This window comes from Acanthisitta chloris, unplaced genomic scaffold, assembly GCF_000695815.1.
Source record: "Acanthisitta chloris isolate BGI_N310 unplaced genomic scaffold, ASM69581v1 scaffold21530, whole genome shotgun sequence".
In the NCBI taxonomy this organism is placed as follows: Eukaryota; Metazoa; Chordata; class Aves; order Passeriformes; family Acanthisittidae; genus Acanthisitta; species Acanthisitta chloris.
In genome coordinates this window covers 22927-49018 of record NW_008650217.1, presented here as the reverse complement: position 1 = coordinate 49018, position 26092 = coordinate 22927, and the positions used below count along the sequence as shown (strand labels likewise).

The window sequence follows — 26092 nt, the reverse complement described above, 5'->3', positions numbered from 1 at the left end:
TGCAGTAGTAATTGCTGCCGTCTCGTTTAGGCCTCAGGTCTGGCAAGCTCGGGGAGCAGTGCGAAGCCGTCGTCCGTTTTCCCAGGCTCTTCCAGAAGTATCCCTTCCCCATTCTGATCAACTCGGCGTTCCTGAAGCTGGCCGATGTGTTCAGAGTCGGGTGAGTGCCGGCAGGCGGTTTCTATCCATTCGAGTCTGATCGGTAGGAACGTGCTGTGCCTTGGAGCGCTGCTGCGTGGGAGCCTGGGAAGTCGTGGGGATTTGCTGCTTGCCTGGTAGCGCCACAGTGGCACCCACTCCAGCGTGAACCGTGTGCTCGACTGAGGCTTGCTTTCCCCATCTTTAGTGGGCCTGAGGGGCTGTGAGTGATCAGTGGCACAATTCCTTTCCATCTGTCCTGATCTGAGGATTTGCTTCCTGACTGATTCAAGTTCATCGGTGTGAATTCTGCTCCTTTGGCACATTCACATTCATAGCTCATAAATGAATGATCGTGTGTTCAAGTTTCATCTCGAAGTAATGTAACATTAATACAAAGCTCAAGGTAGAGTTTCTTCAAGTGCATGCTGCCTAAGTGGTGATTCTAATGGAATTGGAGTGACTTTGTAATAGCTTACAAAGTTATATGTTGGTGTTATGAAATCTTCACTGTTGGCTCCAGGAAGGAAAAAAAAATTCACTCATGCTTAACAGTGGCAATTAGACTCTTCTGTCTTAGTCTTGGGTGTGTTTTTTTAGCAGAACTGAATCCCTAAGTGTGCCCAAAACAGGCATTTGCTTACACCCCTCCTCACTGGTGTCAGTAGGTTCACTTCCCTGGAATTGGGAATAAGTTTTACACTACTTCAACTAGAAAATAAAACAATGTATTAATAGTCTCTTTTTTATTATGTCAGTCTACTTAAATGTTTCAAAAGCATAGACATTTCCTTGTTTCTGGTATCTCCTTTGTTCTTCTATCAGAAGTTGTTTTAAAATAATTTAGTGTTGGAAGTGCTTGAATTTTAATTATGAAATAGCCTGACAAAGAAATGTGTGTATTTTTTAACAGGAACAACTTCCTGAGGCTGTGTGTGCTGAAAGTTACTCAGCAGAGTGAAAAGCACTTAGAGAAGATCCTGAATGTGGATGAGTTTGTCAAAAGAGTTTTCTCAGTAATTCACAGCAATGATCCAGTCGCTCGGGCTATTACACTCCGGTATGTGTTACATGAGTGGTCCTAACTCACTTCATGTCTGTGGTTAATTGTCAGTCTGTTCATCTGGAATAACAGGGCCAAGTGCAAGGTGCTGCATCTGGGTCAGGGCAACCCCCAGTTGAACCTCCAGAAAACTGGGATTGTTCAGCCTGGAGAAGAGAGGACTTAGGTGTTACCTAATTGTGGCCTTCCACTATTTGAAGGGAGTCTACAAGAAAGATGCAGAAGGACTTTTTACAAGGGCAAGACAAGGGGGAAAGGCTTCAGACGAAGAGAGTAGGTTTAGATTAGGTATTAGGAAGAAATTTACTATGAGGATAGTGAGGCACTGGATCAGGTTGCCCAGAGAAGTTGTGAATGCTTCATCCCTGAAAGTGCTCAAGGCCTGGCTGGATGGAGCTTTGAGCAACCTGATCTAGTGGAAGGTGTCCCTGCCCATGACAGGGCGTTTAGAACTAGGTGATCTTTAAAGTCCCTTCCAACCCAAACCATTCTGTAATTCTATGAATGATGTGTATAGGAAGCTTTTTATTCATTGCTCATAGAGTTAAAAGCAAAGACATCTGTCTTTAAAGGGGGTAGATGATAAGGGTCTGTGGTCAGAAGAACAAGGTTATTAACCATTTATGATCATGACAACTTTGTGGATGGCTCCAGGCAAAACAGAATTAGCAGTGTTTACATTTTGTGTACTCAAGAGAAGATAACCAGACTTGTCACATGCATAATCCAGACAGTAGCTATATGCAGTGTGTATCAATTGCCTATGATATGTTTAGCCCAGGACCACAAGGAAAGTAATTCCTTGAGCATCAAGATAATTTTTGTTAACTTGTATCCAAAACTTAGGAGAACCTTGTTATGCTTGCACCTGTTTTTCATTCATCCTTGTCCTAGAAATTTATTGCTTGTTGGATCAATAAATTTTAAGGAAGTGCCATTGTATTATTGAGTGCTTTGGAGTTTGGGAACCAAATAGGGTAATAAAATTAATCTGTCTTTCATGTCACTGTTCTATTGCTTTGGTGTCTGTGTATCTAATGCTATCCAACATGATCATCTTAACTGCGTCTTCCCACTCCTGTGCAAGTGAATTCAAATGTGAGGAGAGCACTTTCCTTTCTCCCTTTATATTCTGTTTTTTATCCATTCAAAACTGTTCCTGATTTCACTCTTGAAAGATAGGAGGCATTAACAGGTGTTTAATTAGCTCATATGTCCATTCCTTTTTTCTTCTGAAATTTCATTGGAAATTATGCTTTCATGCTCTGATATCTCAGAAATCTGTAAATAGAATCATAGAATCATCCAGGTTAGAAGAGACCTCAAAGATCATAGAGTCCAACCCTACCATTGTTACTAGACTGTGGCACTAAGTGCCACATCCAGTCTCATCTTGAAAACCTCCAGGGATGGTGAATCCACCACTTCCCTAGGCAGCCCATTCCAATGCCTGATAACTGCATAAAAAAATCTCTTCCTAATACCCAACCTAAACCTCCCCTGGCAGAGCTTGAGTCTGTGCCCTCTTGTCCTACTACATGGACAGTATATCTTCATGGTTTCTTGTAGTTCCACTTAAGTATTCTAACATAGGATTGCAGTTGTTGACTGGCCTTGAGGGTTATCTTTACAAAGTGCTAGAAATCCCAGGAACCTGCTCAGTTTGAAAAAAAATACTTAAATTCCTAATAAATTCTCAGGATACAGCAAATAAAATGTTAAAATTGCTGTTACCTCATCAGTTTCAGATTAAAATCTTCTGTTGATTTGTTTTGGTCCTCCTTGAATAGTGTCAGTAAGAAAGATGTTGAAAGAAAGATCTGCTAAACCAAAAGTTTGTGTAATTTTATAGCTAGGTAACTGTGTGTAAATATTTGCACAGAATTCTTGCTAGAATTGCCATCACTGTAAATCCTGCATTCATTCTTCTTTTAATTGGATTATGCTCAACGTGTCTGAAAGGTATCTTTGAGATGTTCTTAGCAGAGCATATGTTGATTTGCTACTTTTTTAGCAGTTACACAAAAGGTATTGCAGTATTCCCACTAATAACCTTATCCCACATCAGTGAAAGGTCTTCGGAAAAAAAAAATCATGAAAATCAGGTGTGTGTTTACTTGATGATGGTAAGACTCTAGAAACTTTTGCAGCATGTGGTTAAAATTTATGACTGCAGATATTTGTCAGCTGTTTATTTCTGCAGTCTTTATTAGGAAGAGGGATGGAAGGGGTGGAAAGAGTTCTCTAAATGTGCTTTTGAATATCCCCCTAGACTACCACATTTCTGAATTTATATGCCACGATGTGTACTTCATGTCTGTCTGAAAATAGCCATCAGCACATTTTAGCATTAAGTCTCTTGTATTGATACCAGAACTTGAACATAAAAGCATCTTAAAAAGACTTATTCCTGGTGCCCTAGGGCACTCTTTAGTTTGGAAAGAATTTTTGTTAAGTCTCTCACCATTTTCAAGCTACAAGGTATCAAAATGTAAGTTTTTATCAAACCACTGACATAATCCACATGACAAAATTTGTTAGCTTTTAATTATATACTTTTAGCATTTGTTTGTTTCTGTAATAGACATGGAAGAGCACGTATTTATAGAAAATGAGTCTTTTAGCCAGTCCTTTTACATTTCTATTTGGTTTCATCTTACATTTATTCATGATCATTGTTCCTCCTGATTTTGCTATGGTGTATTTCTGTAGGATGTTGGGCAGCATGGCATCTATTATTCCAGAAAGGAAGAATGCACATCACAGTATTCGTCAGAGTTTGGATTCCCATGACAATGTGGAAGTTGAAGCTGCTATATTTGCTGCTGCCAACTTTTCTGCACAGTCCAAGTAAGATTTTGATGTTCTCCATGTTTTCATATTGCAGAGAAAGGAAGCTTACATTAAGACTGACATTCACAAACCTTACTGATTTCTTCTGTAGTGCTGTCATTTACAGCAAAACACTTAATTATGTGTAATAACAATTTTGTAAAGAAATCTGAATACAAGTTTAACAGATTTGTTTTTTCTAAAATGGAAAGCTCATAAATGTGGGATATCAGGTTTAATCAGGGATTATTTTAAAGAAATTAGGGATTATTAAGGAGTAGAGTGTAGTGCTGCTCGTCACTTAGACACATTTTTTGAAAGCTTCCATTTTATCATTTGATCATGCCTATGTGCAGTGGTTCTGAGAAGACTTAGGTCTTGGCAGGCACTCTTTTGTGAAAGTTTATTCACACTACCAATTGGTAGGTCAGCTGTTTGGGTTTTTTTAATGATTTTTAATTCCTTATTTGTTTTATTTTCTTTTTTACCTGGTACTTTCTTTTCTCTACAGGGATTTTGCTGCTGGGATATGTAATAAAATCAGTGAGATGATTCAAGGTACTTGTGTATATTGAATGATAAAAGGGAAAATTTCTCTGAATATTCTTTATTATTCATGTGTAAATACTAGATATGAGAATGCTGTTGCCCTTATGCTCAGATGACTCCAGTTTTTAAAGTAAACCAGTAGTCTAATGTCTGGCTCTTGTGTCCTCTTAAAATCTAAAGTTCTCAAAGTGCCTGTTTGGTACAGACTAAAAGCTTATCTATAGTGTGATGAATAAACTTACATAGACTCTCAGAGGTTGCTTCATATGAGTTAATGTGTGTTACCTGCAGTGAAGCAAGGAGCAGCTTTTTCAAACAACGATGAAAGTGCTTGATAGTGCTGTCATTACACATCTAGCTAGTGTGTGTTACCTGAAGTCAGTGCAGGTGTCTGCACAGGCTGCATTCAGCAGTGAGAGCAACGTAGACACGTGTGCCTCAGTACTGCCAAAAGCCAGTGCAAGGGCTAATGCTCTGCCTATGGTTCTTCTCCTTGTTGCAGGTTTGGCCACACCTGTGGACTTGAAATTGAAGTTGATCCCTATTCTTCAGCACATGCATCATGATGCTAGCTTGGCCTCCAGCTCCCGGCAGCTGCTCCAGCAGCTGGTGACGTCCTACCCCTCTACCAAGATGGTCATTGTTTCTCTGCATACCTTCACACTGCTTGCTGCTTCTTCTTTGGTTGACATTCCTAAGCAGGTAATTCTTCCTCATGCATTCCTTCAACTGAAAGTACAAAATACATTTTCAAAAATTCAGATTGTAGCTGGTTCTGAAAATAAATGGTGATGGCTGTGCTAGGTTGATTGTTCCTATGTGCTGCTGAGTACCCTGTAAACAGCTGCTGCTGCTTTCATGTTTTCTGCTCTTTCTAGCTCCATTTCCAGATAACCCCATCAAACACACTAAGCCTTTTTGATAGATCATAACCTGCCTTTCTTTAAGTCATCTGGGATTGAAATGAACTGAAATGGATCAACATTCAGGAAAGCAAATACCCTGACTTTTTCTGAAAACATTTCCTCTTACCTGTAGAACCTAGGCTTCACTTTTCACTGCCATATGTTGTCTTGCATTGTGGATGTGCCTTTGGCCTTTCTTGCCTGCAAGCAAATTAATATTTCAGTAGCACAGAATGCATTTAAAATGCATTTCTTGGAGAATTCAGGAATTTGAGTCTGTTGCTTTAATTTAGGACAATAAACCAAGTAGTGGGGAGCACTGATGGAAAAATATAATGCTTGTATGCTCTGATAATGAGCTTTGTGGATGTGATTTATACAGCAGGTCTGAACACAGTGACCTTTGAGACTCATCTAAATAATCCTTGTAAAGTAGTCATGAAAATCTCTTTGCTTTCTTTCAATGCTGTGCAGCTGTGGAAGGCTGGTTGTCTGCTACTGCTAGACTAATAGCATTGATCTGTCTGAAACTTGTTGGTATGGCTCATTTTTGTGTTTCAGAGGATGCTTTTGATAGTACTGAATCTAAGTCTAATGAAACAACATTAGAACACTTAATGTGCTGATTTATGGGTATTTTTAGTGGCAGTAAGCATGGAGATTTAGGCTGTGTTTATGCAACAGAACAGCCAATACTGCTTAGAACTGATGTAGGCAGGGTGGGGATGGAGAGCAAAACCATGGCTGGCATGTTCATGCCTTTTCATGTGCTGGCTGTGCCATCTTTGTACAGTTGCAGTAAATGAGTACAGCAAAGGACATGGAGGCAAGTGTCACTTCATTTGAGATAAGTGCTTTGGAAGGTGTTGGGTTTTTTTGGTTGAGTTTTTGGGGTTGTTTGTAGCAACTGCTGAGACATACAAGGTTATGTCTATCTGTTAAGTGCAGGTCACACAAATGTCCAAATTAGCATCAAATACCCAGAAGACATGCTAGTAGCATAATCATAACACCATAACTGAGCATCTTGGGAATGTTTTATGATATTTCTGAGCATGGAAACAGGTCTCAAGGCATCTAAAGTACGCAGGGTTATGTAGAGAAGGGTACATGAACAAAGAAAGCAGGAAGGTAGGATCAGATGCCAGACTGTTAGAGTTCACAGGTAGGGCTTTTCCATGTGGCAGGCAAACAGACATATAAGGCAAATTAGTTTTGGCTGAGTATACTCAACATTTCGTCACGAGTGCTTTTTCAGGACCTGAGGGAATGCCCTGAAGTTGTGTCAGGGGAGGTTTAGTTTAGATATTAGAAAAAGATTCTTCACTCAGAGAGTGGTTGGGTACTGGAACAGGCTTCCCAGGGAAGTGGTCACAGCACTAAGTCTGACAGAGTTCAGGAAGTGTTTGGACAACCCTCTCAGGCACAGGGTGTGATTCTAGGAGATGTCCTGTGCAGGGCCAAGAGTTGGAGTTGATGATCCTTGAGAGTCCCTTCCAACTCTGAACATTCTGTGATTCTGTGAAAAGACTTCCTTCTAGTAGCATCTCTCTCTTAAACGATGAATTTATTTTGTTGCAGATCCAACTTTTGTTGCAGTACTTGAAAAATGACCCCAGGAAGGCTGTGAAGAGGCTTGCAATCCAAGACTTGAGGTTGTTGGCCAACAAGACACCACATACATGGAGCAGAGAAAATATTCAGGTTTATACATTTTTACACTAATGTTTATTATGAAACATTGCAATTAGTAGTAAAATTCTTTCCAGAAGAGCAATTTCGGAGGTAAAGGGAGGAAGAATGTGTATCTCCATATTCTTAAGTTAGTTTACTTTGTCAAGCAAGTAGCCAAGTATTAATGAGCAGTTCATAGAGTATCTTTCACTGGACACATTGACACATAAGAATCAAAGTTGAGGGAAAGTGAGGAAAGGCATGTGTCATGTGGTAGGCCTTTTTACAGTAAGGCGATAACTTTTCTATCTGACAAACTCATCTAAGGTAATAGAGTTGAAAAGAGTTGAATGCTTACACTAATCTTACAATACTGAGTACATATTAATGCTCTCATGTAACACAGTCTCTAGGATTTGGCAAATCATATCATCCAACAGGGTATACTGGAGCGAACAAATGCAATTTTGACCTAATTTCTTAGGATCGATGGTTTATTTTCAATAGTATCTTTGTAAATCTTGTTGTACAAATCAGACCCTAGAAGGTGTTAACACTTCATCTGTCCTATTTGGGTAAACAGTTGTTATGTTGTAGGCAGTATTGGTGCCTTCTTTCAATCACAGTTGCATGTGAACATTCTGATTCCCTTTCTTTCCCTTTTTTCCCGAGAGAAATGACTATAGAAAATAACTTCAAGTTAGACTGATGGGAAAGGAAACATTTAAAGAACTTAACAGCACTGACATACAGCTCTGCTTTTTCCTGGCTCTTTTTATTTTGGTTTTGCTACTCTTGGAAGCTACTTTTGTTCTATGCTGTGGGAGCATAAGGCATCTGAGAGGAAAAGCTATGGGGGATTTTTGTTATTGTGTGAGAAATAAAACAGGTTTTGTTCTGTTATTGATTCTCAGAGATGACTTGGAGTGTGCAGAGGTTTTTGTTTAGTGAACTGCTTCATTCTTCATAATGCTTTAGTACCAGAAAGGTATTTTAAGGAACTGCTTTATGGATTGTTTTCTGGATTCTTTGCAGTCAAAATGCTACTCAATACCATTATGTCTGGTTCGTAGTTATCTCAGTCTGAGTGACATTGATAAGATGGCTTTCATCATCATGTAGTGTCCTAAAGTAGGTGTCCTGGTGGTTGAAATGCATAGGGGAAAGCTCCATTGAGGTCAGAACTAAACCAGTGACTAGGTGAAAACAAAATTGAATTGTCTGCTTGTTACTTCTTGCTGAATGGCTTTCAGAAATGATGAGAATTTTTCTGACTTCTGAAACATAACACATTTTGAGATGGCAATTGTTTTCAACACAGACTGGAATGGCTCCTCCTTTTCTCTTGGTGAGACCTGCTTGGTGTCCCATTTTATCAACATATGTTTGTTAGTTTCTTCAGCATTTTGGGTCTGGCTGTGTAGGTCAGATGGGAAGTTTGTCTTTGAATTGTGGAGACTTCACTGATTTCTAGACATCAGGTTTAGAAGCTGTGGCTGTTGATGCCTAGAGCAGTCCTGACTGCAAAGGTAACCAGCAGTCTGCTGTCCATCCTGCTAATTGTTCTGTACATTCTTCACAGTTCCTGTTTCAGATGTGCTCTGAGAGGTGATCTTATAGCACTGGAGTAAAACATCAGTGTCCTGAGAGACACTGAGACTCATTTCCAACCCTAGTCCTTGTATCTTCCTCTGTCTGTTGGTGCCATCCTGTTCAGTGGATTAGCAAAATACTAATTGGTACAAATTAGAAATGTATTTATAATTTAACCCTTACACCATACATATGCCTGATGAGAACACCATGTAGGGGATTTTTTGCTATGTGGAACTAATTGAGTTGTTGTTGTTATTTTTCTTTATTCAGTTACTGTATTCAGTTATCATTCAGCCTAGGCACTCTCTGAAGCAGAATATACTTACATTTTCCATTTGTGTCTTGTATTACTGCCTCTCCCAGTGGCTAGAATTGTTCAAAATCAGTGAATGACTAAATTGTGGACAGTGTTGGCATAATGAATTGAGAACAATGTGCATTTTAAGAGGTATTCCAACCTAGATGTGCTAAGGCCTGTCAAGATTGGGCAAAAGGCACAGAAGTATGAAGGAGCTCTACTATACATGAGTTTAAAAGTAAAATACACTTTCATCTATTTATCCAGGAATCTGGACTGCATTCTGTTGGATACCAGTACTGTTACGGGAAATGACACTTGAAACTTTGCTCTTCAGAGATAGTTACATAAAACCCTGCAGATTGTTACAAGGCAAAATAATCAGTCTGCCTCTAAGACTAGAGAAACTGTCCTAAAACCCTTTGTAGTATTTGATCAACGAGACCTGATAATATTTTTGCCACTGATTTTTTTATTTAATAAATGATTTATAATTGATGTTTCCTAGCATATAAGACCCCTTGTCACTTTTCTGCAAGCCACATGCTCAGTCTTCTAAAACTGATGCTTCAGGATATGACTTTTGATTTTAGCATAGTATTTTCTGTGGAAAAATCTTGACTCTCAGAACTTTTCCGAGAAGTGCAACTAAATGTTTAGTTAGGATAGCTCATGGGACTTCTTACCTCTGTGTCTTTTCCCCTGCTGATCTTTAGGCACTCTGTGAATCTGCTCTTCACACTCCTTATGACAGCTTGAAAATGGGCATGTTATCTGTTCTTTCCACATTATCAGGAACCATTGCCATTAAACAGTACTTCAGCAGTGCTTCAGGTAAGAAAACTAGATTGGATGGTAATCTTTTGCATTTCTAATGGGCTGGGTTTCTACTGATGATGAGTTTCATCTAAACACTTTGTAGCATATTCTTAAAATATTTTTGAACTTCAGAACACTAGCTGAGATTGACTGACTGTCATGTGTGAACTCACAATGGGACACTGTATACCCATGAATAATCATGGTCTAAGATTTTGTCCTGTATTTTGTGGGTTTTTTTACCTTTGGATCTTAAACTCTTCTTCATTTTACTGAGAAATGTGTCACCTCTCAGGTGGCTGACCTGCATTCTGCCTAAGTGCCTTGAAACCTTGGATTTGCATAGTTTTTAAGTAGCATGGGGACTTAACGGTGTGAGTGTGGTCTGGCATGTTACCCTGGTACAGTAATGCTATGCCACCCTTGTGGGAATGACCTGCTGCAGCACCAGGTGAACCTTTCTGCCTTGTGACAATATTCTGGAGAAAAAGAGTACACATTTAAAAGTGATCCAAGGTAACTTGTTCTTAAAATTATGATCATACTGTTTTCTTTATACTTCTTGAAACCCAGACTGCCCTAATGAGTATTATGAGTCCAACTACATGGTCTGCAGAAATGGAAAAAAATAGTACATCCTCTTCAGTCATTCTGGCATGTCTTAATAATTAATATGCTCACCAGCTCTTTTTAATCAGATATAATATTTCTTAAGGCAATATTTCTCTGAGTCCCTGAAACATCAGCCCTTAGATCCAAATGTTCTTTCTCATGTGTGGCTAACTTGTGTAGTGTTCAGGAATGGGAGAATCTCTGTTTGTGTGTGAGGAGAGAAAGAGACTTTATCATTTGAATTTAAGAAAAAAATGAATCTTAAGTTAATAGAGTTGTTTAGAAGAAATGTACTTGAAAAGAACCTGTGGCATAATTCTGAAAGGTGCAGTTGGATGTTCTGTTTGTTTTGACTTTATTTAGGAACAGCAGCTACAACTGCAAGATCATTTGATTTAGTAAAACTGGCACAGGAGTGCTGTTACCACAATAACCGTGGCATTGCAGCTCATGGTGTGAGAATTCTGACTAATATATCAGCCTCTTGTCAGGAACAAGGTAAGTGAAAGCAAGGACAGTGAAGTGTGTCTGTTTACCGTCAGGCTTACGCACTTAACATGTACTAACTGGTCTTGTCTGTGTGTCTTTCTGTAAATCTGTCTGGTCCCTCATGCTGGGGGCTGTAATCTAGTAGGAAGTATTTTGTATGATTTTGTGAACGGTTGGGGGGACTCCATCTCCATTTAATTTAGAAAAAGCTACAGGGCACAGTAGAACTGGTGCTAAATAAATGCTTCTTCTACCTTTGCTATAAGTCTACTGAGTTGTCAGCCTTTGAAAACCCTTTGCACAAAGCCTGTTGCAAAAGAATAACAGAGCATTTAGAAGTCTTAGTCCAGAGATTTCTGCTTTACAAATGTCACAGTTGCTGTGACTGCTGAATAGTTACCTGAGACCTGGAATGGCAGAATTGTTTCTAATCCAAGTGACGTAAGGCAGAAGTATTAGGAAGATACTTATCTGTTATGACAGGTAACAAACAGGTGCAAACATTACACCAACTATGGTCGAAGAACAGAACAGACAACAAACTAACTCTGTTTTTCTTTTTGCAGATCATCTGCCTTTGGAGCAAGATGCAGTTTTTGGCTTAGAAGCTCTTCTTGTTCTTTGTAGTCAAGATGACAGTCCAGGAGCTCAGGCAACCTTAAAGGTGATATTACTGTTGTTTTTCCCTTATACAGCTGTAAGTTATAGTACTAACTTGGATAGCAGAGAGGCTGGTGTACACCAGATCCTTCGTGGTGGAAGCATAACAGACTGGAGAGAAATAAGGACTTTTCTGGTTTGCCCATAATCAGAGTTCAGAGCAGTAGAGAAACTGAGCACAGCTGTAGTGCAGCTCCTCTCAGCTCTAGAGTAAATGGGTTGTTACATGGAGTTGGAGGAGCATCTTCTCAGAGGAACAGCTCTAATAAAACACGAACTTGAGCACTGGATGGAGGTGTCTTTGAAAGACAAAGAGAGTCTTGGAGAGAACTTGCTTTTTGGATATGGGGATGCAATGTACATGACTGCAATGCTTTTATAAATTATTATTTTCATTTCCCTACTTCAGAAACTTCCATCAGTATTTTTGTCCAGGTATTTATCTGTAAAGGCTGGGAGCATGAGAAAGAGCACTAACGTTTCTTGAATATGTTTTTGTGCTGTGATAAAGGCTTGGGCTCTTAGGAAAAGCTCATCTTTTATAGTGGTCATGGTTCTGAAAATACCAGATCTTCTCTATTTCTGCAATCACACTTGCAGATAAGCATGTCTGGCTTTTTTTGTTTGTTTGTTTTTGAGTAGACCTTGTGTTTATTGTCCCTGTTGATTCTTGAATTGCAGATCACGTTAACTTGTATGGTGAAGCTGGTCAAGTGTCGTCCTCACCTGAGCCAGTCAGTGGTTGAATCCCTGCTGGCACAGCTGCACAGTGCCCAGGACAATGCCAGGATTCTCATGTGCCACTGTTTAGCAGCTATTGCCATGCAACTGCCTGTCCTAGCAGATGGGATACTAGGAGACCTGATGGACCTCTATAAATTGATTGGACAATCTGCCACAGATAAAAAACAGGAACTTTTGGTAAGACCTTCTGGTGTATAGCTCTTGACAGATATAAGCAACTGTGGATGGATTTTATTTGAAAAGGCAACTAAAGCATTTGTTATGTCCAGGTTGATGTGCCAGTTTATAGCCACTGTTTTCAGTTTTGTTTTAACTTGCCGTATGTCAGTGCTCTGTGTAGAAATATCTGGTAGAGCTATGTCTGTCATGTATTCCATTAGATTTCCCAGCAGATGGCACTGCTTAGGCAAACCTGGCTGTTGGAATTCTTGGGGTATCTCTAAAGTAATAGTTAGGGGCAAAGAAAATGGCAGTTAGCTCCAGTTTTACATGGTGCTCTGATGCAAAATGGCTTAATATACTGTAAGAGAGAAGAATGCTTTCATCACATCTATTCGAAAAAGAATTTCAATTTCAGAAGAGAAATGACAAGCTTTCTGTTAATTTATTTGAAGTATTTGAAATATCTCAGTTAAAAGCCAGAGTAGAGATTTTCTAAATGAAAGTGGCCTTCATCTACAAGAAATGCTTGGATTGCTGCAACTACTTAAAAGATATATCACTGAGAAGTTTTACAGTTAAAATATATATATAATTTTTGTAATTTGGAGTCCAAAACAAAGCAGATAATTTCTGGTAGTTTTGGAAACAGAATTGACTTATCTTGCTTCTTTCCTTTAGTTCCTGAAATATAACTTTCTTCCCCACTCCTCCACCCTGTTAGGTTTCTCTTGCCACAGTGATATTTGTGTCCAGTCAGAAAGCTTTGTCCACAGAAATCAAAACTGTTATCAAACAGCAGCTTGAGAATGCCTCCAATGGATGGACAGCCTACAGGATAGCCAGGCAGGCTTCCAGAATGGTAAGTGAAAATGCCTGGGGGAGATTTTTTTTTTGTGGTTGGAGGAATGCTAGTGGTTTCTGGAAGAACGAGGTATGGAAAATGGTAGGACTTGGAAGGAGAATATGAATGGAGGACAAAAAAAAAAATCTTTCCCTCTCAATTCCTTGGAATGCTGATTCAGATATATGCCATTTAGGGCGCTCATCCTATCAGAATTTGTTTTCACTTGTGTTTTTGAAAGTTTCTCCTTTTGAGAGGGAAGTAAGTAGTGACCTGGCACTTTCTTGAGCACATGCTCAGTCTGTATTGCCTAACTGTTCTTCAGAAGGTCATACTGATGTGTGCTTCTCTTTCTTCAATGTGAAGAAAGGAAGAAAAAGATACTGTTTCTCTTTTCCCTTCAGTAAATCCACAGCTGGGGTTAGAATTACACAGAAACCCTGTGTATGAGATGCTGAGGTAAATGTCAATATTTGTTTATCATCTTACTGAATTATCTTGTGTAAATAAATACTATGCTTTATGCAAGCTGATATATCTATAAAATAAGCATTTATGCTTTTATTGTTGGGTTTGTTATGATCAAATGATTGGGAGAAGTTTCACTATTTCTGTTTTTAAAGCTGGACGAGTTCTGAAGACCTTGCTGTTTTGTTATTAGTATTTGTTTTGTAGAAATCCACAGCCTTCTTTCATGTTCCCTCTTAAAAACATTCTTGTCATTACAGGGCAACCATGACATGGCCAGAGAGCTGTATCAAAGCCTGCTGACTCAAGTGGCTTCAGAACACTTCTACTTTTGGCTGAACAGCTTGAAGGAGTTCTCCCATGCAGAGCAGTGCCTGACAGGTTTGCAGGAAGACAACTACAGCTCAGCACTCTCTTGCATTGCTGAAGCTTTAAAATCCTATCACAAGGGAATAGCATCACTCACGGTTAGCCACACATCTTCTGTTTAATGCTGATGTTTCTGTGTACTGTATTATGGCTGTTGCTTTCTGTTCTTAAAGCTCTGAAAAGTTTTCAAAGATGTCTGGCATCTGCCAGACTGTGTTTGAGATGACTGCAGAGAAGAGCCAGTTGTAACACACTGCATCTTCAGGGAAAAGGTCCTGCAGTTCAGCTAAGTGTGATTAGCTAGATTTTTCTCTGTTTTTTCCTTTCCCCCCCACCCCTCACTTCCTGCCTTGATCAGATCATATGATGTGACACTTCTTGTTTGAAGTTACAGTACTTAAAATTTTCCACTCCTTGTCTTGGCTGAATAAATGCTATTGTAATAGTCAAGCCTGGGAATTTCCCTAAATTGGTTGCTGTTTTCTCAAAATATGGAGAAGCATTCAATTGTATTCCTCCCTCCTGCTGAGTTCTCATTGCCTTATATTTGACAATGTGATCTCGTGGAATCCTAACAACAAGGCAACACCAGTTTAGTAAGGGGAGGGAAGACAATTCAGTTTCATCAGATGGGCAGAATTCAGATGGTACCTGCTTCTATGCAAATAAATTTCTGCTTCTCCAAACTGTTAAACACATCAAGAAGCTGTGTGATGCCTGTGAATATAAATAACAAAAAAAGCATTAATGAATAAGGACCTTTGGTTCTTACTGTGAAGAACAGAAAGGACATAAATTTTGCACTTTTGTCTTGAGAGAAAGCCCCATCATTCCTGAAGTATTTGTCTTTAGCTGTTGGCTGAGGGAATAAGGCTTTTAATTCTACATTTCTAGATTTCTCTAACATTAAGGAGACATTGAGGGGAGGACCTCATCTAATTAGATGTTAATATTTAATACAGGCAGGGAAATAACTTGCTTAAATAGGTCATTCTGTGATTCAGCAATTTAATTACCCTTTCCCTTGAGTTTGGGGTGGTTTCTTTCTGTTGAAGGATTCCTGTCTTCATCTCCTCTGCTGACTTCACTTCCTGCATGTTGCACATAGTGCCTTTCTGGGTGCAGTGCCTTCCATGTAGGGGGCTGTGGTCCAGAGGAGTAAGTACAGGTTTTGTAGGGTTAGAGAAGAGGAAATTGCATTTTATTGCTGGTTGTTGCTGACCTGTTGCATCACTCTGGACAAATTCCCAACCATGCTGGAGTAAAAGGAGCCACTCCCTGTTTGCATCTGTAGAACTCAGCATTTCCAAGGAGAGCAAAGTGCCATGATAGTCTTACTGCTGAAGGCTTTTGCTGTCTCTTCCCTCTGACTTCAGTTTACTGATGCTGCTGTTTGAGTGCAGAGCATGACTCGGCACTGGTGGTACTGCAGACAGTGGTGTGTATGATGAACCTTGTGTAGTTGTTCCACTTTGTAGCTGGAAAACACCATGCCAGTAAATCTGTTGTAGATGTTCAGTCAGCCCAGCTTAGCAATGGTGAAATGTTCAGACAGTGTCTGATCTTGTGGGAAAATTTCTCAATTCCTCCTTGGTACACATACAACTGTCTTGCATTGCTGCATGCAGAATGTTCTTACATGTGAGTTAGGGCACTTGAGGGGAAAAAAAGTCACATTACTGTATGGATGAGAGGTGTGTGTGGGAGGGCAGGGACTTGTCACAGAGCATATTGACCACAGTCCCCATCTGTCTTGCCGTGTACTTGCTTGTAGAGTTAGCAAAGGTTTTTGAATAGGTCCTGCTCTTTCTGGCACAGAACACACATCTCATTGGAAGCATTGTACTTATTTTTGATGTGCTTATTTCTTTGCTGATAATCTAGAGAAGATACAAAGCTTGAACAAAGCACTAATAATAATTGACTAAGTAGTGCTAATTCCAAATATGTTGATAGCAAATGGTGATGTTTGAAGAACTAGGCTGAGTCAAAGAACTCTTTCTGTCACTTAAAAAAAAGAATTGTAACTCATTTATTGCTCATGGCTATATGGCTAGCAGATTAGGTAAATTGCAGTATTAATGAGACAAGCTTGTCTTTCCATTTACAAGAATCAAGTCCAATTTGTGCTGCTAAAAATGTCTGGATTTTCTGATATAAGTACTGGTACTTTAGTATCTTTAAAAGCATGTAGTCTCTGTAGAGCAATTGCAGTACAGTGTAACCCTCTTCCACAGAGGGTTTTCTGAAACTACCCTTGCAGAACGAACTGAACAATTTCGATTCAAAAGGGATTTTTTCTTGTGCCCTTGGAGAAGGGAAAGCAAAGTGATAGATAAGAGGGGCTGAATGGCTGAAGTGATGGAGTAGTCTTTTTTTATTTTGATTGAAATCTAGCTCAGTATTTTAAAGTGGTTGCAGTTGGCTGATGTTTCCTTACTTTGGTCAATAGTGGGCCAGTTCTGAGATGATGGGATGTTTTGTAAGGAACTAGTTTGCTGCTTTCCTGCTAGTGAAAAGGTGGTTCTTAATAAGATTTTTGGGATGGGTTAGAACTCCCTGCTTCAAGAAATGATTGATTGAGGAATAGGAAGCACTGAGGAAGATACCCATGCATTTGACATACTTCTATTCTCTGAGTAAGAGAAAGTCCCAGTGCTTTGTTCTGCATGTGGTTTTACTTTTACCCCTAAAGAACAAAGTGTGGTATTCTCCAAATTCAAGAGTATAAGAAAAGTAGGTAGTAGATTTGCTGCTTAACTAGTATCAAACCTCGGCTGCTGCATTTTATCCCCTCCTGGGGTAAGTCCTAAGGTGTCACAGATCCTTTTATGAGTTAGATAAGCTCTCAGGGAGAAAAGTTTGATGGACCTGTATTTTCTAAGTAATAGCAGCTTGTCTGCCCTCCTGAAGTTCTGTTATTTACTGTTCTTAGTTACCACTGGACTGTGTCTCTTGCCTTCATCAGACACAAGGTTCAGTGCATTCATAATGTTCCCATCCATTTCACAGTCCAAAAAAAAATAAATAATCTAAGATTATCCCTCCTTCCTATTGCGGTAGGTAACTTTAGCCAATTCTTTCTCTTCTGGCTGATGCAGAGAATCATTTCTTTTAGTCTTTGTGTTTCTGTTTGCCATCCATGTCAGCGTGCTCCCTCTTACAGTACAGACTATCTAGGCTACTGTTGTTTGAAGCCTGATGGCTTGGCCTTGGGGGTAAAAAACCAGAAATAGGTGGCCTAATAGCATTGCAACAGCTTAACTCACGTTTGTTACGAGGGTGATAGGCTTGGAATATGACTTAGTAATTATGTAACTTTGGTGTTGTTTATATTTAGTTTGATTTAAATTGAGCAAAACTGTTAAACGTAGTTTTAATAAACCAGTTTTTAGAATTGAACTTACGGATTCAGCTGTGTGATGAGACAATTCAGTGACACTGCAGTGTTATTTTATCATGTTTGCTTTTGACCTAGATTGCCAACATTCCTATTACTGTGTTTCAGGCTGCTAGTACACCACTTAATCCTCTGAGCTTTCAGTGTGGATTTGTGAAACTCAGGATTGACCTTCTGCAAGCTTTTTCTCAACTTATTTGTACCTGCAACAGCCTCAAAACAAGTCCTCCACCAGCTATTGCCACCACAATTGCTATGACGTCAGGAAATGATCTTCAAAGGTGTGGACGCATCTCTAACCAGGTAGGTGTTCTTGTTCCACACTTGTGCAGCTCTCTTTATAACTCTGTTACCAGTTTTGCTTCCCAGCAAACATATCTGACAAAAGAAAGGAAAAGTAGTAGTGAAGTAGGTTTTTTGAATAGTGGGCCTTGGTTTTCATCTGTAGCTATAAAAATGTCTGCCTGTAGTGGGCCATGTTTTGAAGCTGAGCATGTACATGTATTTCTCTAATACATTCACAGCTTTCAAGGATATGCACATAGTGAGCCACTTGGTATGCTCAGACATGCAGCAAGGCCTTTCATACCTCGTTTTGAGACACCTCAGACACTGATTACACTGATTACTAATAAATACCTTAGGATTGCACTGCAACTTCTTTTGATGAATATTGGCAGCTATCTTGATACCATACTGAACACCACAACAGTTTACATCTAAAACACATGCAGTCTCCTTCTGCAGAAGAAGGAATCAGTGGGTAGTCTTTGAAAGACAGAGCAGTTTGATTACCAAGTAGGGAATGGGGGAGGTTGTTGCTGGAGTTTTTTTGTTTTCATAGAATCAAGGTTGGAGGAGACCTCTAAGATCAAGTCCAACCATTAACCTGCCACTCTGCTGTAACCCCTAAACCATATCCTCCAGTGTCAGATCCAGATGCCTCTTAACACTTCCAGGGGTGATAACCACCTGGGCAGCCTATTCCAATGTCTGACCACTCTAAAACTGAAACAAATTTTCCTATCATCTTAGCTAAATCTCCTCTGCCTCAGCTTATGACTGTTCCCTCTAGTCCCCTCACTGCAGGCATGGTAGAAGAGACCATCCCCCACCTCTCTACAACCTCCTTTCAGGTAGTTGTAGAGAACCTAGAGGTCACCCCTGAGCCTCTTCTCAAGGCTAAACAAACCCAATTCCCTCAATCCTTCCTCATGTGTTCTAGACCTTTTCTGAGCCTTGTTGCCATGGCTGAACTTGCTCCAGCACCTCCATGTCCTTTTTAAAGTGAGGGGCCCAAAACTGAACACAGCACTCGAGGTGTGACCTCACCAATGCTGAGTACAAGGGAATGATCACTTCCCTAGTCCTGCTGGGCACACTATTCTTGATACAGGCCAAGATGCCATTGGCCTTCTTGGCCATCTGTGTACACTGTTGGCTCATATTGAGCTGCTGTCCACCAACACTCCCAAGGCCCTTTCTGACCAACAACACTCAAGCCACTCCTCCCCCATCCTGTAGCACTGTGTGGTGTTGTTGTGTCCCAAGTGCAGGACATGGCACTTTGCCTTATTTAACCTCATGCTGTTGTCCTCAACTCACTGATCAAGTTGGTCCAAGTCTCTCTGTAGAGCTTTCTTACCCTCGGGCAGATCCACACTCACACTCAACTTAGTGTTGCCTGCAAATTTACTGAGGGTACACTCAATCCACACATACAGATCATCAGTAAAGAGGTTAAATAGGACTGGCCCCAATACTAAGCCCTAGGGAACACCACTAGTGACTGGATGCCAGTTGGATTTAGCTCCATTAACCACAACTCTCTGGGCCATCCAGCCAGCTTTTTACCCATTGAAGAGTCCACCCATCCTAGCCATGAGCAGACAGTTTTTCTAGAATATGCTGTGGGAGACAGTGACCAATGCCTTACTAAATCCAGATAGATCACATCCACAGCCTTCCCTTCATCCACTAAGCAGGTCACTTTGTCATAGAAGGAGATCAAGTTGGTCAAGAAGGACCTTCCTTTCATAAATCACTGTTGGTTGGACTTCATCCCCTGGTTGCCCTGCATGTGCCATGTGGTGGCATGATCTGTATCAGTCATCTTTTGACACAGACTCGGCAACTCTAAGGAATGTAGAACTGTATCCTTTTAAAAATCTTATAATTCGTCCACTTTCCTTCTCATGGGGCCAGCATGAAGCTTAACAATCCTCTCTTCTATGGAGACTGACACAAAGTCATTTTGAAGCAGTTAGTAACATAAAAATTTGGTACCCATTGCTTATATCCTATCTAAAAATAAACATTCCCATGCAGGGATCACTCAGGGTGATCTCCTCCATGACCTTGCCCAGGACTGAGGTTAGGCTTACAGGCCTGTAGTTCCCTGGACTCTCCTTCCAGCCCTTCTCATAGATGGGTGTCATGTTTGCTAATTTCCAGTCAACTGGAAGTTCTCCGGTTATCCGGGACTGCTGGTAGAGGATGCCTATCTAAAAATAAACATTCCCATGCAGGGATCACTCAGGGTGATCTCCTCCATGACCTTGCCCAGGACTGAGGTTAGGCTTACAGGCCTGTAGTTCCCTGGACTCTCCTTCCAGCCCTTCTCATAGATGGGTGTCATGTTTGCTAATTTCCAGTCAACTGGAAGTTCTCCGGTTATCCGGGACTGCTGGTAGAGGATGGTAAGTGGTGCAGCAAGTTCTTTTGTCAGTTTCCTCATTACCCTGGGGTGGATCTCATCAGGGCCCATGGACTTGAGTGTCCAATTGGCATAGCAAGTCATTAACTATCTCCTCCTGGATTACAGGGGCTTCACTCATCTCCCCATCATCAACCTCCAGCTCTAGGAGCTGGGTGTCCTGAGGACAACCAGTCTTGACATTAAAGACAGAGGCAAAGCAGGCATTGAGTATATCTGCCTTATCTGTATCCTCTGTCACTACACTACCCTTTGTATTTACTGACTGATGGACACCCTCCTTGACCCTCCTTTGGCTCCCAACGTACTTACAAAAACATTTTTGTTGCCCCTGACTTTAACGGCTGGCTCAGGGAGTGTATGTTGGTGCTGTGTTACAGGAAAAATGCCTGTTTAATGCAGTTGGTCACTTTGGTGATTTTTACCTGTGTGAAGAAGCAAGAAACTTAACATATTTTGCCAGAGTTTGTTGCCTTATTCCTTCAGTGTTGTATGTTACAGCGTAGTGGTTTTCCGGATGTGTGGGGTTTTGTTTGTTTTGCTTTGATTTGTGTTTTTGACTAGGAACATTGTGTCTGTAGATGAAACACTCCATGGAGGAATTCCGAAACTTGGCCACACGGTATGGAGATCTGTATCAGTCATCTTTTGACGCAGACTCGACAACTCTAAGGAATGTAGAACTGTATCCTTTTAAAAATCTTATAATTCGTCCACTTTCCTTCTCATGGGGCCAGCATGAAGCTTAACAATCCTCTCTTCTATGGAGACTGACACAAAGTCATTTTGAAGCAGTTAGTAACATAAAAATTTGGTACCCATTGCTTAAAACCTATCTAAAAATAAACATTCCCATGCTATTATTTGGAATTATTTTATAAACAAGTTACAACACAAAAACTGGAGCAGCATCAGACTTGGTATTTTCATAGTTGTTGCTCCATGTTTACTAAACCAGTAATGACTGAAAGATTGCTTCACAAAAGCTAGAGAAATAAGAAGTACCACTAAATACACTGCACTTCTTGTTTTAGATGCTAACTTTGTATGTGTTTTAACTCCTTAGTATTAATATCAGACAACAGCAGAGCTGTCTGTTGATTTCACATGCAATAGAAGCTCTGATTTTAGATCCAGAATCTGCAAGGTAGGTTTGATACTTCATACTCCTTTTCTCATTATTTCTAAATCCTTGGAACTTTAAGCCTAAGAATTCAAAGAATGTTCAGAAAGTTTCTCAGTAGACCCTTCTAATTATACTCTGGGCAGGCTTGAGGACCTGTTGCTGTGTGCTGTACCTAGCAGGCTGGGGACTGTGTTTTGGGTTCTGCATTTTACACTCATTTTGCTCTTGAGAGCACTATACTGGACTGGTCTTAAATATAGACTTGTATTAAAATGGACTTTAATCTCTCCTCAACCACCTATTTTAACTTGGGTCACTCTCTGTTAGCTCCCGTAACTATTGTTTGCACTCGTAAGTGCATATTGGCTTCCTTCAAAGTCATGGGAATATATGCAGTAAACTAGTTTAAATTCCTAGAGTGCCTTCATCACCTCTGGCACTACGTCTACCAGTGACCTTATATCCACTAGACGATCACATCGAAGTATGGATCAATTGAATCACTGTTTAAAACTCTGAGGTTAAATGGAAAATACTGTAGATAATATCTCCTAAGTGACTGTATTACTCAATATGAATTACACATTGCTTAGAAGGTGTATTAATCCAACCTGTGTGAAGCTGGGTATCTGGGAGATGGAATTGTATTCAAAGCATGAGATCATAAACTTCCAGGTTTAGTTTTAATTCTAACTGGCATTCTTGCTTTTCTTTGAGTTGTGAGGTTTTAAAAACTGTTATAGACACTGGAGGCTTAAATAAAAGCCAGGGGAAGTAAGCATGCTGAGTCTGCTGCAAGTGAGAGGGTGGGGACAGAAACTGGGGGATAAGCTGTAGTTAAGAAAAGTTTAAATGTAAAGAACAAATGTTGCAGTGGAGGAAAAATAATAAACAGAGTAAACAGTTTGAAAGGTATTTCTTAATGGATATCAAGTTGCAACAGAGGATGGTCTTGTTGGGTGTGTTTGGGAGTGAGCCTCCCAGATTATGATGAGGAAAGTATGTTAGACACAGTGAAAGGTACTGTTTTATTGCTTTAGTTTCCAGGAATATAGCTCGAATGGAACAGCTCATGTTGAAAGTGAATATGAGAGAAGAATGATGTCTGTATTTAATCATGTTCTAGAGGAAGTGGAATCCCTCAACAGGAAGTATGCTCCCGTGTCCTATTTGGCAAGTAACAGTTTTAAATCTATACAATGCAGACAAAGGTTCCAAAAACCTGGTATATAACCTGGCATATAACTCCATATATCTGTGATGGCCAAGAAACTGAACAATACACTCAGGTAATTAACATAGCCTCCTACTGGCACACATGGTCTCTATAGAGACACACTGCTTCAAAAGTACTTCAAAAGCTGTTTTGCTAAAACATCTGTAACCTTGCTGGTCTGGCTGAAAATAATCTTTAAAAGTTCTGATACTAAGAGCATAGCAGGTGCTGATAAGATGGCTAAAAGTGTTGTCAAGTCTCTGTCAGACCACTCACCACACTTGCAGTCAAACACTGAAGCACATTCTCTTTGTTCTTGCTCTTGCTGTGAAGGAATTCTTTCTCCCACCACCACCCACAGTGCTGGAGGGTCCAGCACTAGCCAAGCTTTGGTTACTGAGCTGTCGGTGGTTGATACTGTGTTTTGTGAGTATAGTGTTCCTCTTATCAATGCAGGTCATCAGAGAACACAAGGTAAAGTGTGCTGAGTGCAAACAGTGAGCTGATAACATACTCCTTTACAGGACTGCTGTGGTTTTGTCTTTTACTGTTAGTGAATATCATAAAGCTGAAGTGCACATTGATGGGAACCAGGTAATTGTTTCTCATGGCTGGCATCTGTTTGCTTTGTTTCTGAATTCAACAGTCCTTGCCAGTTCCAAATAGAATAGCAGAATGAGTCATGTAAACCATAGCAAAGGTAAACCCTGTAAACTTAGTTGTCACTGGCTCTTTACTAAGGCAGGTTGGTGACTTCAGCAGTGTACTGGTTGTGTTCATCTGAACCAGAAGGATAGTAAAGTGCAGTAGGGAAATAAAGAGTAGACAGGAGGCTTAATACTTAGTCATTGCATTGCATTAAGTTGCAGTAGATGCCAATCTTGTTTGCTTGGAGGGGCATTGTTTATTTGAGTTTGTGTGTGATGGTTTTGTGTATGAATGTTTCATATGCACAGCGGATTCTGCTCTGCTGATTCTAACATTAGGACTGGATAGATTTGTGTTTTTCTTTTTCTTGGCCTCGTTGTTCCAGAGCAGTATACCTTCTTCATAAAGGGCAGGACATAAACAGAGAGGCTGAATGTAGTCACTGTCATTGTGGTGGCCGTTATTCTGTGACTGTATTAAGATATTTCTGGACTTCTAGTGGAAATTACTGCTGTTTCAGTACCTCAAGTACATGTCTTTTTCCTATGGTAGGAATGATACTTTGTCCTCAATTGTTTTGGCTCTGTTTCTTACAGCATACAGCTTGTCTGTGCAATGCTGTCATTGCCTTGTTGAAGGTGCCCCTTTCATTTCAAAGGTACTTTTTTCAAAAGCTGCAGTCTACAAGTATTAAGGTAAGTCCTGCTCAAATGTGGCCTGAAACATCTCTTTACAGAGTCTTTAATGAGAAAAGCCCTACTTGAAGGCACAAAGCTTCAGCATTTTAAGTGAAGATACTTAACTGCAAATAGCATTTGGGTTTATCTGTTAGGAGTAACTTCAGTAATATGAATGTACAGTCATTAATAACCACTAGGCTGTGACTTAGGCAACTGGGATTCAGTTCTTAGATTGCAGAGCCTTAAAGATAAAATGTAGTTGGAATTTTTGTTGATTCTGAGTCTGCAAAGCTAAATAAGTTCTGGTCATGGGAAGACAGCTTTTATAAATTTGTATTACTTTTCATTTTCCTTCAGAAAACAATGTCTTCTATCTTGGAAGAAAATTTTAATATTTATCAGCTGACTAACTAAGATCAACTTTACTTCTTTGTTCAGCTTAATATACATACTTGTGGCTATTTTGTAGATTTCTTTCTCCACCTCTTTTGAAGAAGTGTAGTAAATGAAACCGATATAAAGACAACATCATTGTTGTATTGCTGCTGATGATTATAAATTAAAATAGTAACAAGTCTCAGATAATTTCTATGTTTCCATTTGCTGGTTTTTTCAAACCTCTCCTTAGAACTGTTTCTAAAAGAAGATGCCTGGTTTCATCCTTGAATTGTATTTGCTTTTCTGGAAGCACATAATTACTTTTTGGTCTCTTTACTTGCTTCAGCTTGCTCTATCCCCATCTCCGAGGAACCCAGCAGAACCTATAGCAGTACAGAACAATCAGCAATTGGCCCTCAAGGTGGAAGGAGTGGTTCAGCATGGATCTAAACCAGGCCTTTTCCGTAAAATCCAGTCCGTCTGTCTCAATGTCTCATCAGTGCTGCAGAGCAAATCTGGGCAGGACTATAAGGTATGGGTAAAGTAGAGCCAGGAGGACTCTTAAGCTTTCTTGCTGTATTTTCCAGTTCTTTATTTGACTCTGGTTAGCAGAATTTTCAGGTTGAAATGAATGGGTGGTTCTGTAGTACTTTCACTCTTGGCAGTGGCCAGAGCTAGGCATAGTGCATGGAAGAGATCTGGGCTTTTTCAGTCTGTTATATGCCAATACCTGTTTAGTAACAGCTTTTCTTTGAAACAAGGAGGCTTTGAGATATTCAAGAACAAGTCATTAGGAATCTGCTTGAGATCAGGAACACTTAATGTAGTTATATATCATATGAAAACAGTATATATTTGATACATATATGATACAAGGATATATTTCACGGGACTAAAAAGACTGTTGAAATTAAATAGCATCTGAGGAGATACATATTAAATTCAAATTAGCAGTTTTATATGTCTGAAGTTTAGGTTCTGCTAACGTGTGATGTTTGGTGAAAGGCCTGTTTTGGTGGGTTTTGGGGTTGGTTTTTCATTCAGTTTGTTGTTTGGGGTTTTTTGAGGGGGAAAAGGAAAAAAGTCAGTTGCATCTAAAAGAAAAGGAGTAGGAAGTGTGTAGTGTGTATTTGATTCATATTACTCTGTGGAAAACTAGAACCTTGGGTAGAAAATTACTTGTTAGCTCCCTTGTTTCTGTGAAGAGATAAAAACTCGATGAAAAAGCTTGTCAAGCTGTCTCAAACAGCACATGCAATGGTTTAGAAAAATTTGAGGTCAAAGATTTTTCTCTTCTGTTTTTTCCTCTCTCCTTCAAATGGAGAGCAGAAAACTTATTTTTAACAGGTTTATATACCATGGCATTCTAACCTTCCATCTGTGTCCTCAGATTCCTATTGACAACATGACCAATGAGATGGAGCAGAGGGTGGAACCACACAACGACTACTTCAGCACTCAGTTTCTGTTAAACTTTGTGATACTCGGCACCCACAACATCACAGTAGAGTCCTCTGTAATAGACTCAAATGGTATTGTCTGGAAAACTGGGCCCAAAACAACTATTTTTGTTAAATCTCTTGAGGATCCATACTCCCAGCAGGTTCGCCTTCAGCAGCAGCAGGGACAGCCTCCATCCCAGCAGCAGCAGCAAAGGACTGCTTACTCACGGTTTTGATTCCCAGAAGCATCTCCATCCTGGTCCAGTG

At 40.0% G+C, this 26092-nt stretch overlaps 1 protein-coding gene across 1 annotated transcript; it reads left to right on the top strand.

Moving 5' to 3' along the window:
- Nucleotides 1-11: 11 nt before the first annotated feature.
- Nucleotides 12-26061, top strand: INTS7 (integrator complex subunit 7; the record flags this gene model as incomplete). Its single annotated transcript, XM_009084147.1, has 19 exons — nucleotides 12-160; nucleotides 1052-1198; nucleotides 3914-4051; nucleotides 4545-4591; nucleotides 5085-5284; nucleotides 7069-7191; nucleotides 9772-9889; nucleotides 10850-10984; nucleotides 11542-11639; nucleotides 12317-12556; nucleotides 13263-13400; nucleotides 14111-14317; nucleotides 17728-17922; nucleotides 20917-21020; nucleotides 21414-21482; nucleotides 22502-22634; nucleotides 23922-24020; nucleotides 24730-24915; nucleotides 25774-26061. Coding segments are annotated over 19 exons (2814 nt in total), but the record flags the coding sequence as incomplete, so codon positions are not given.
- Between the last annotated feature and the right edge of the window lie 31 nt (nucleotides 26062-26092).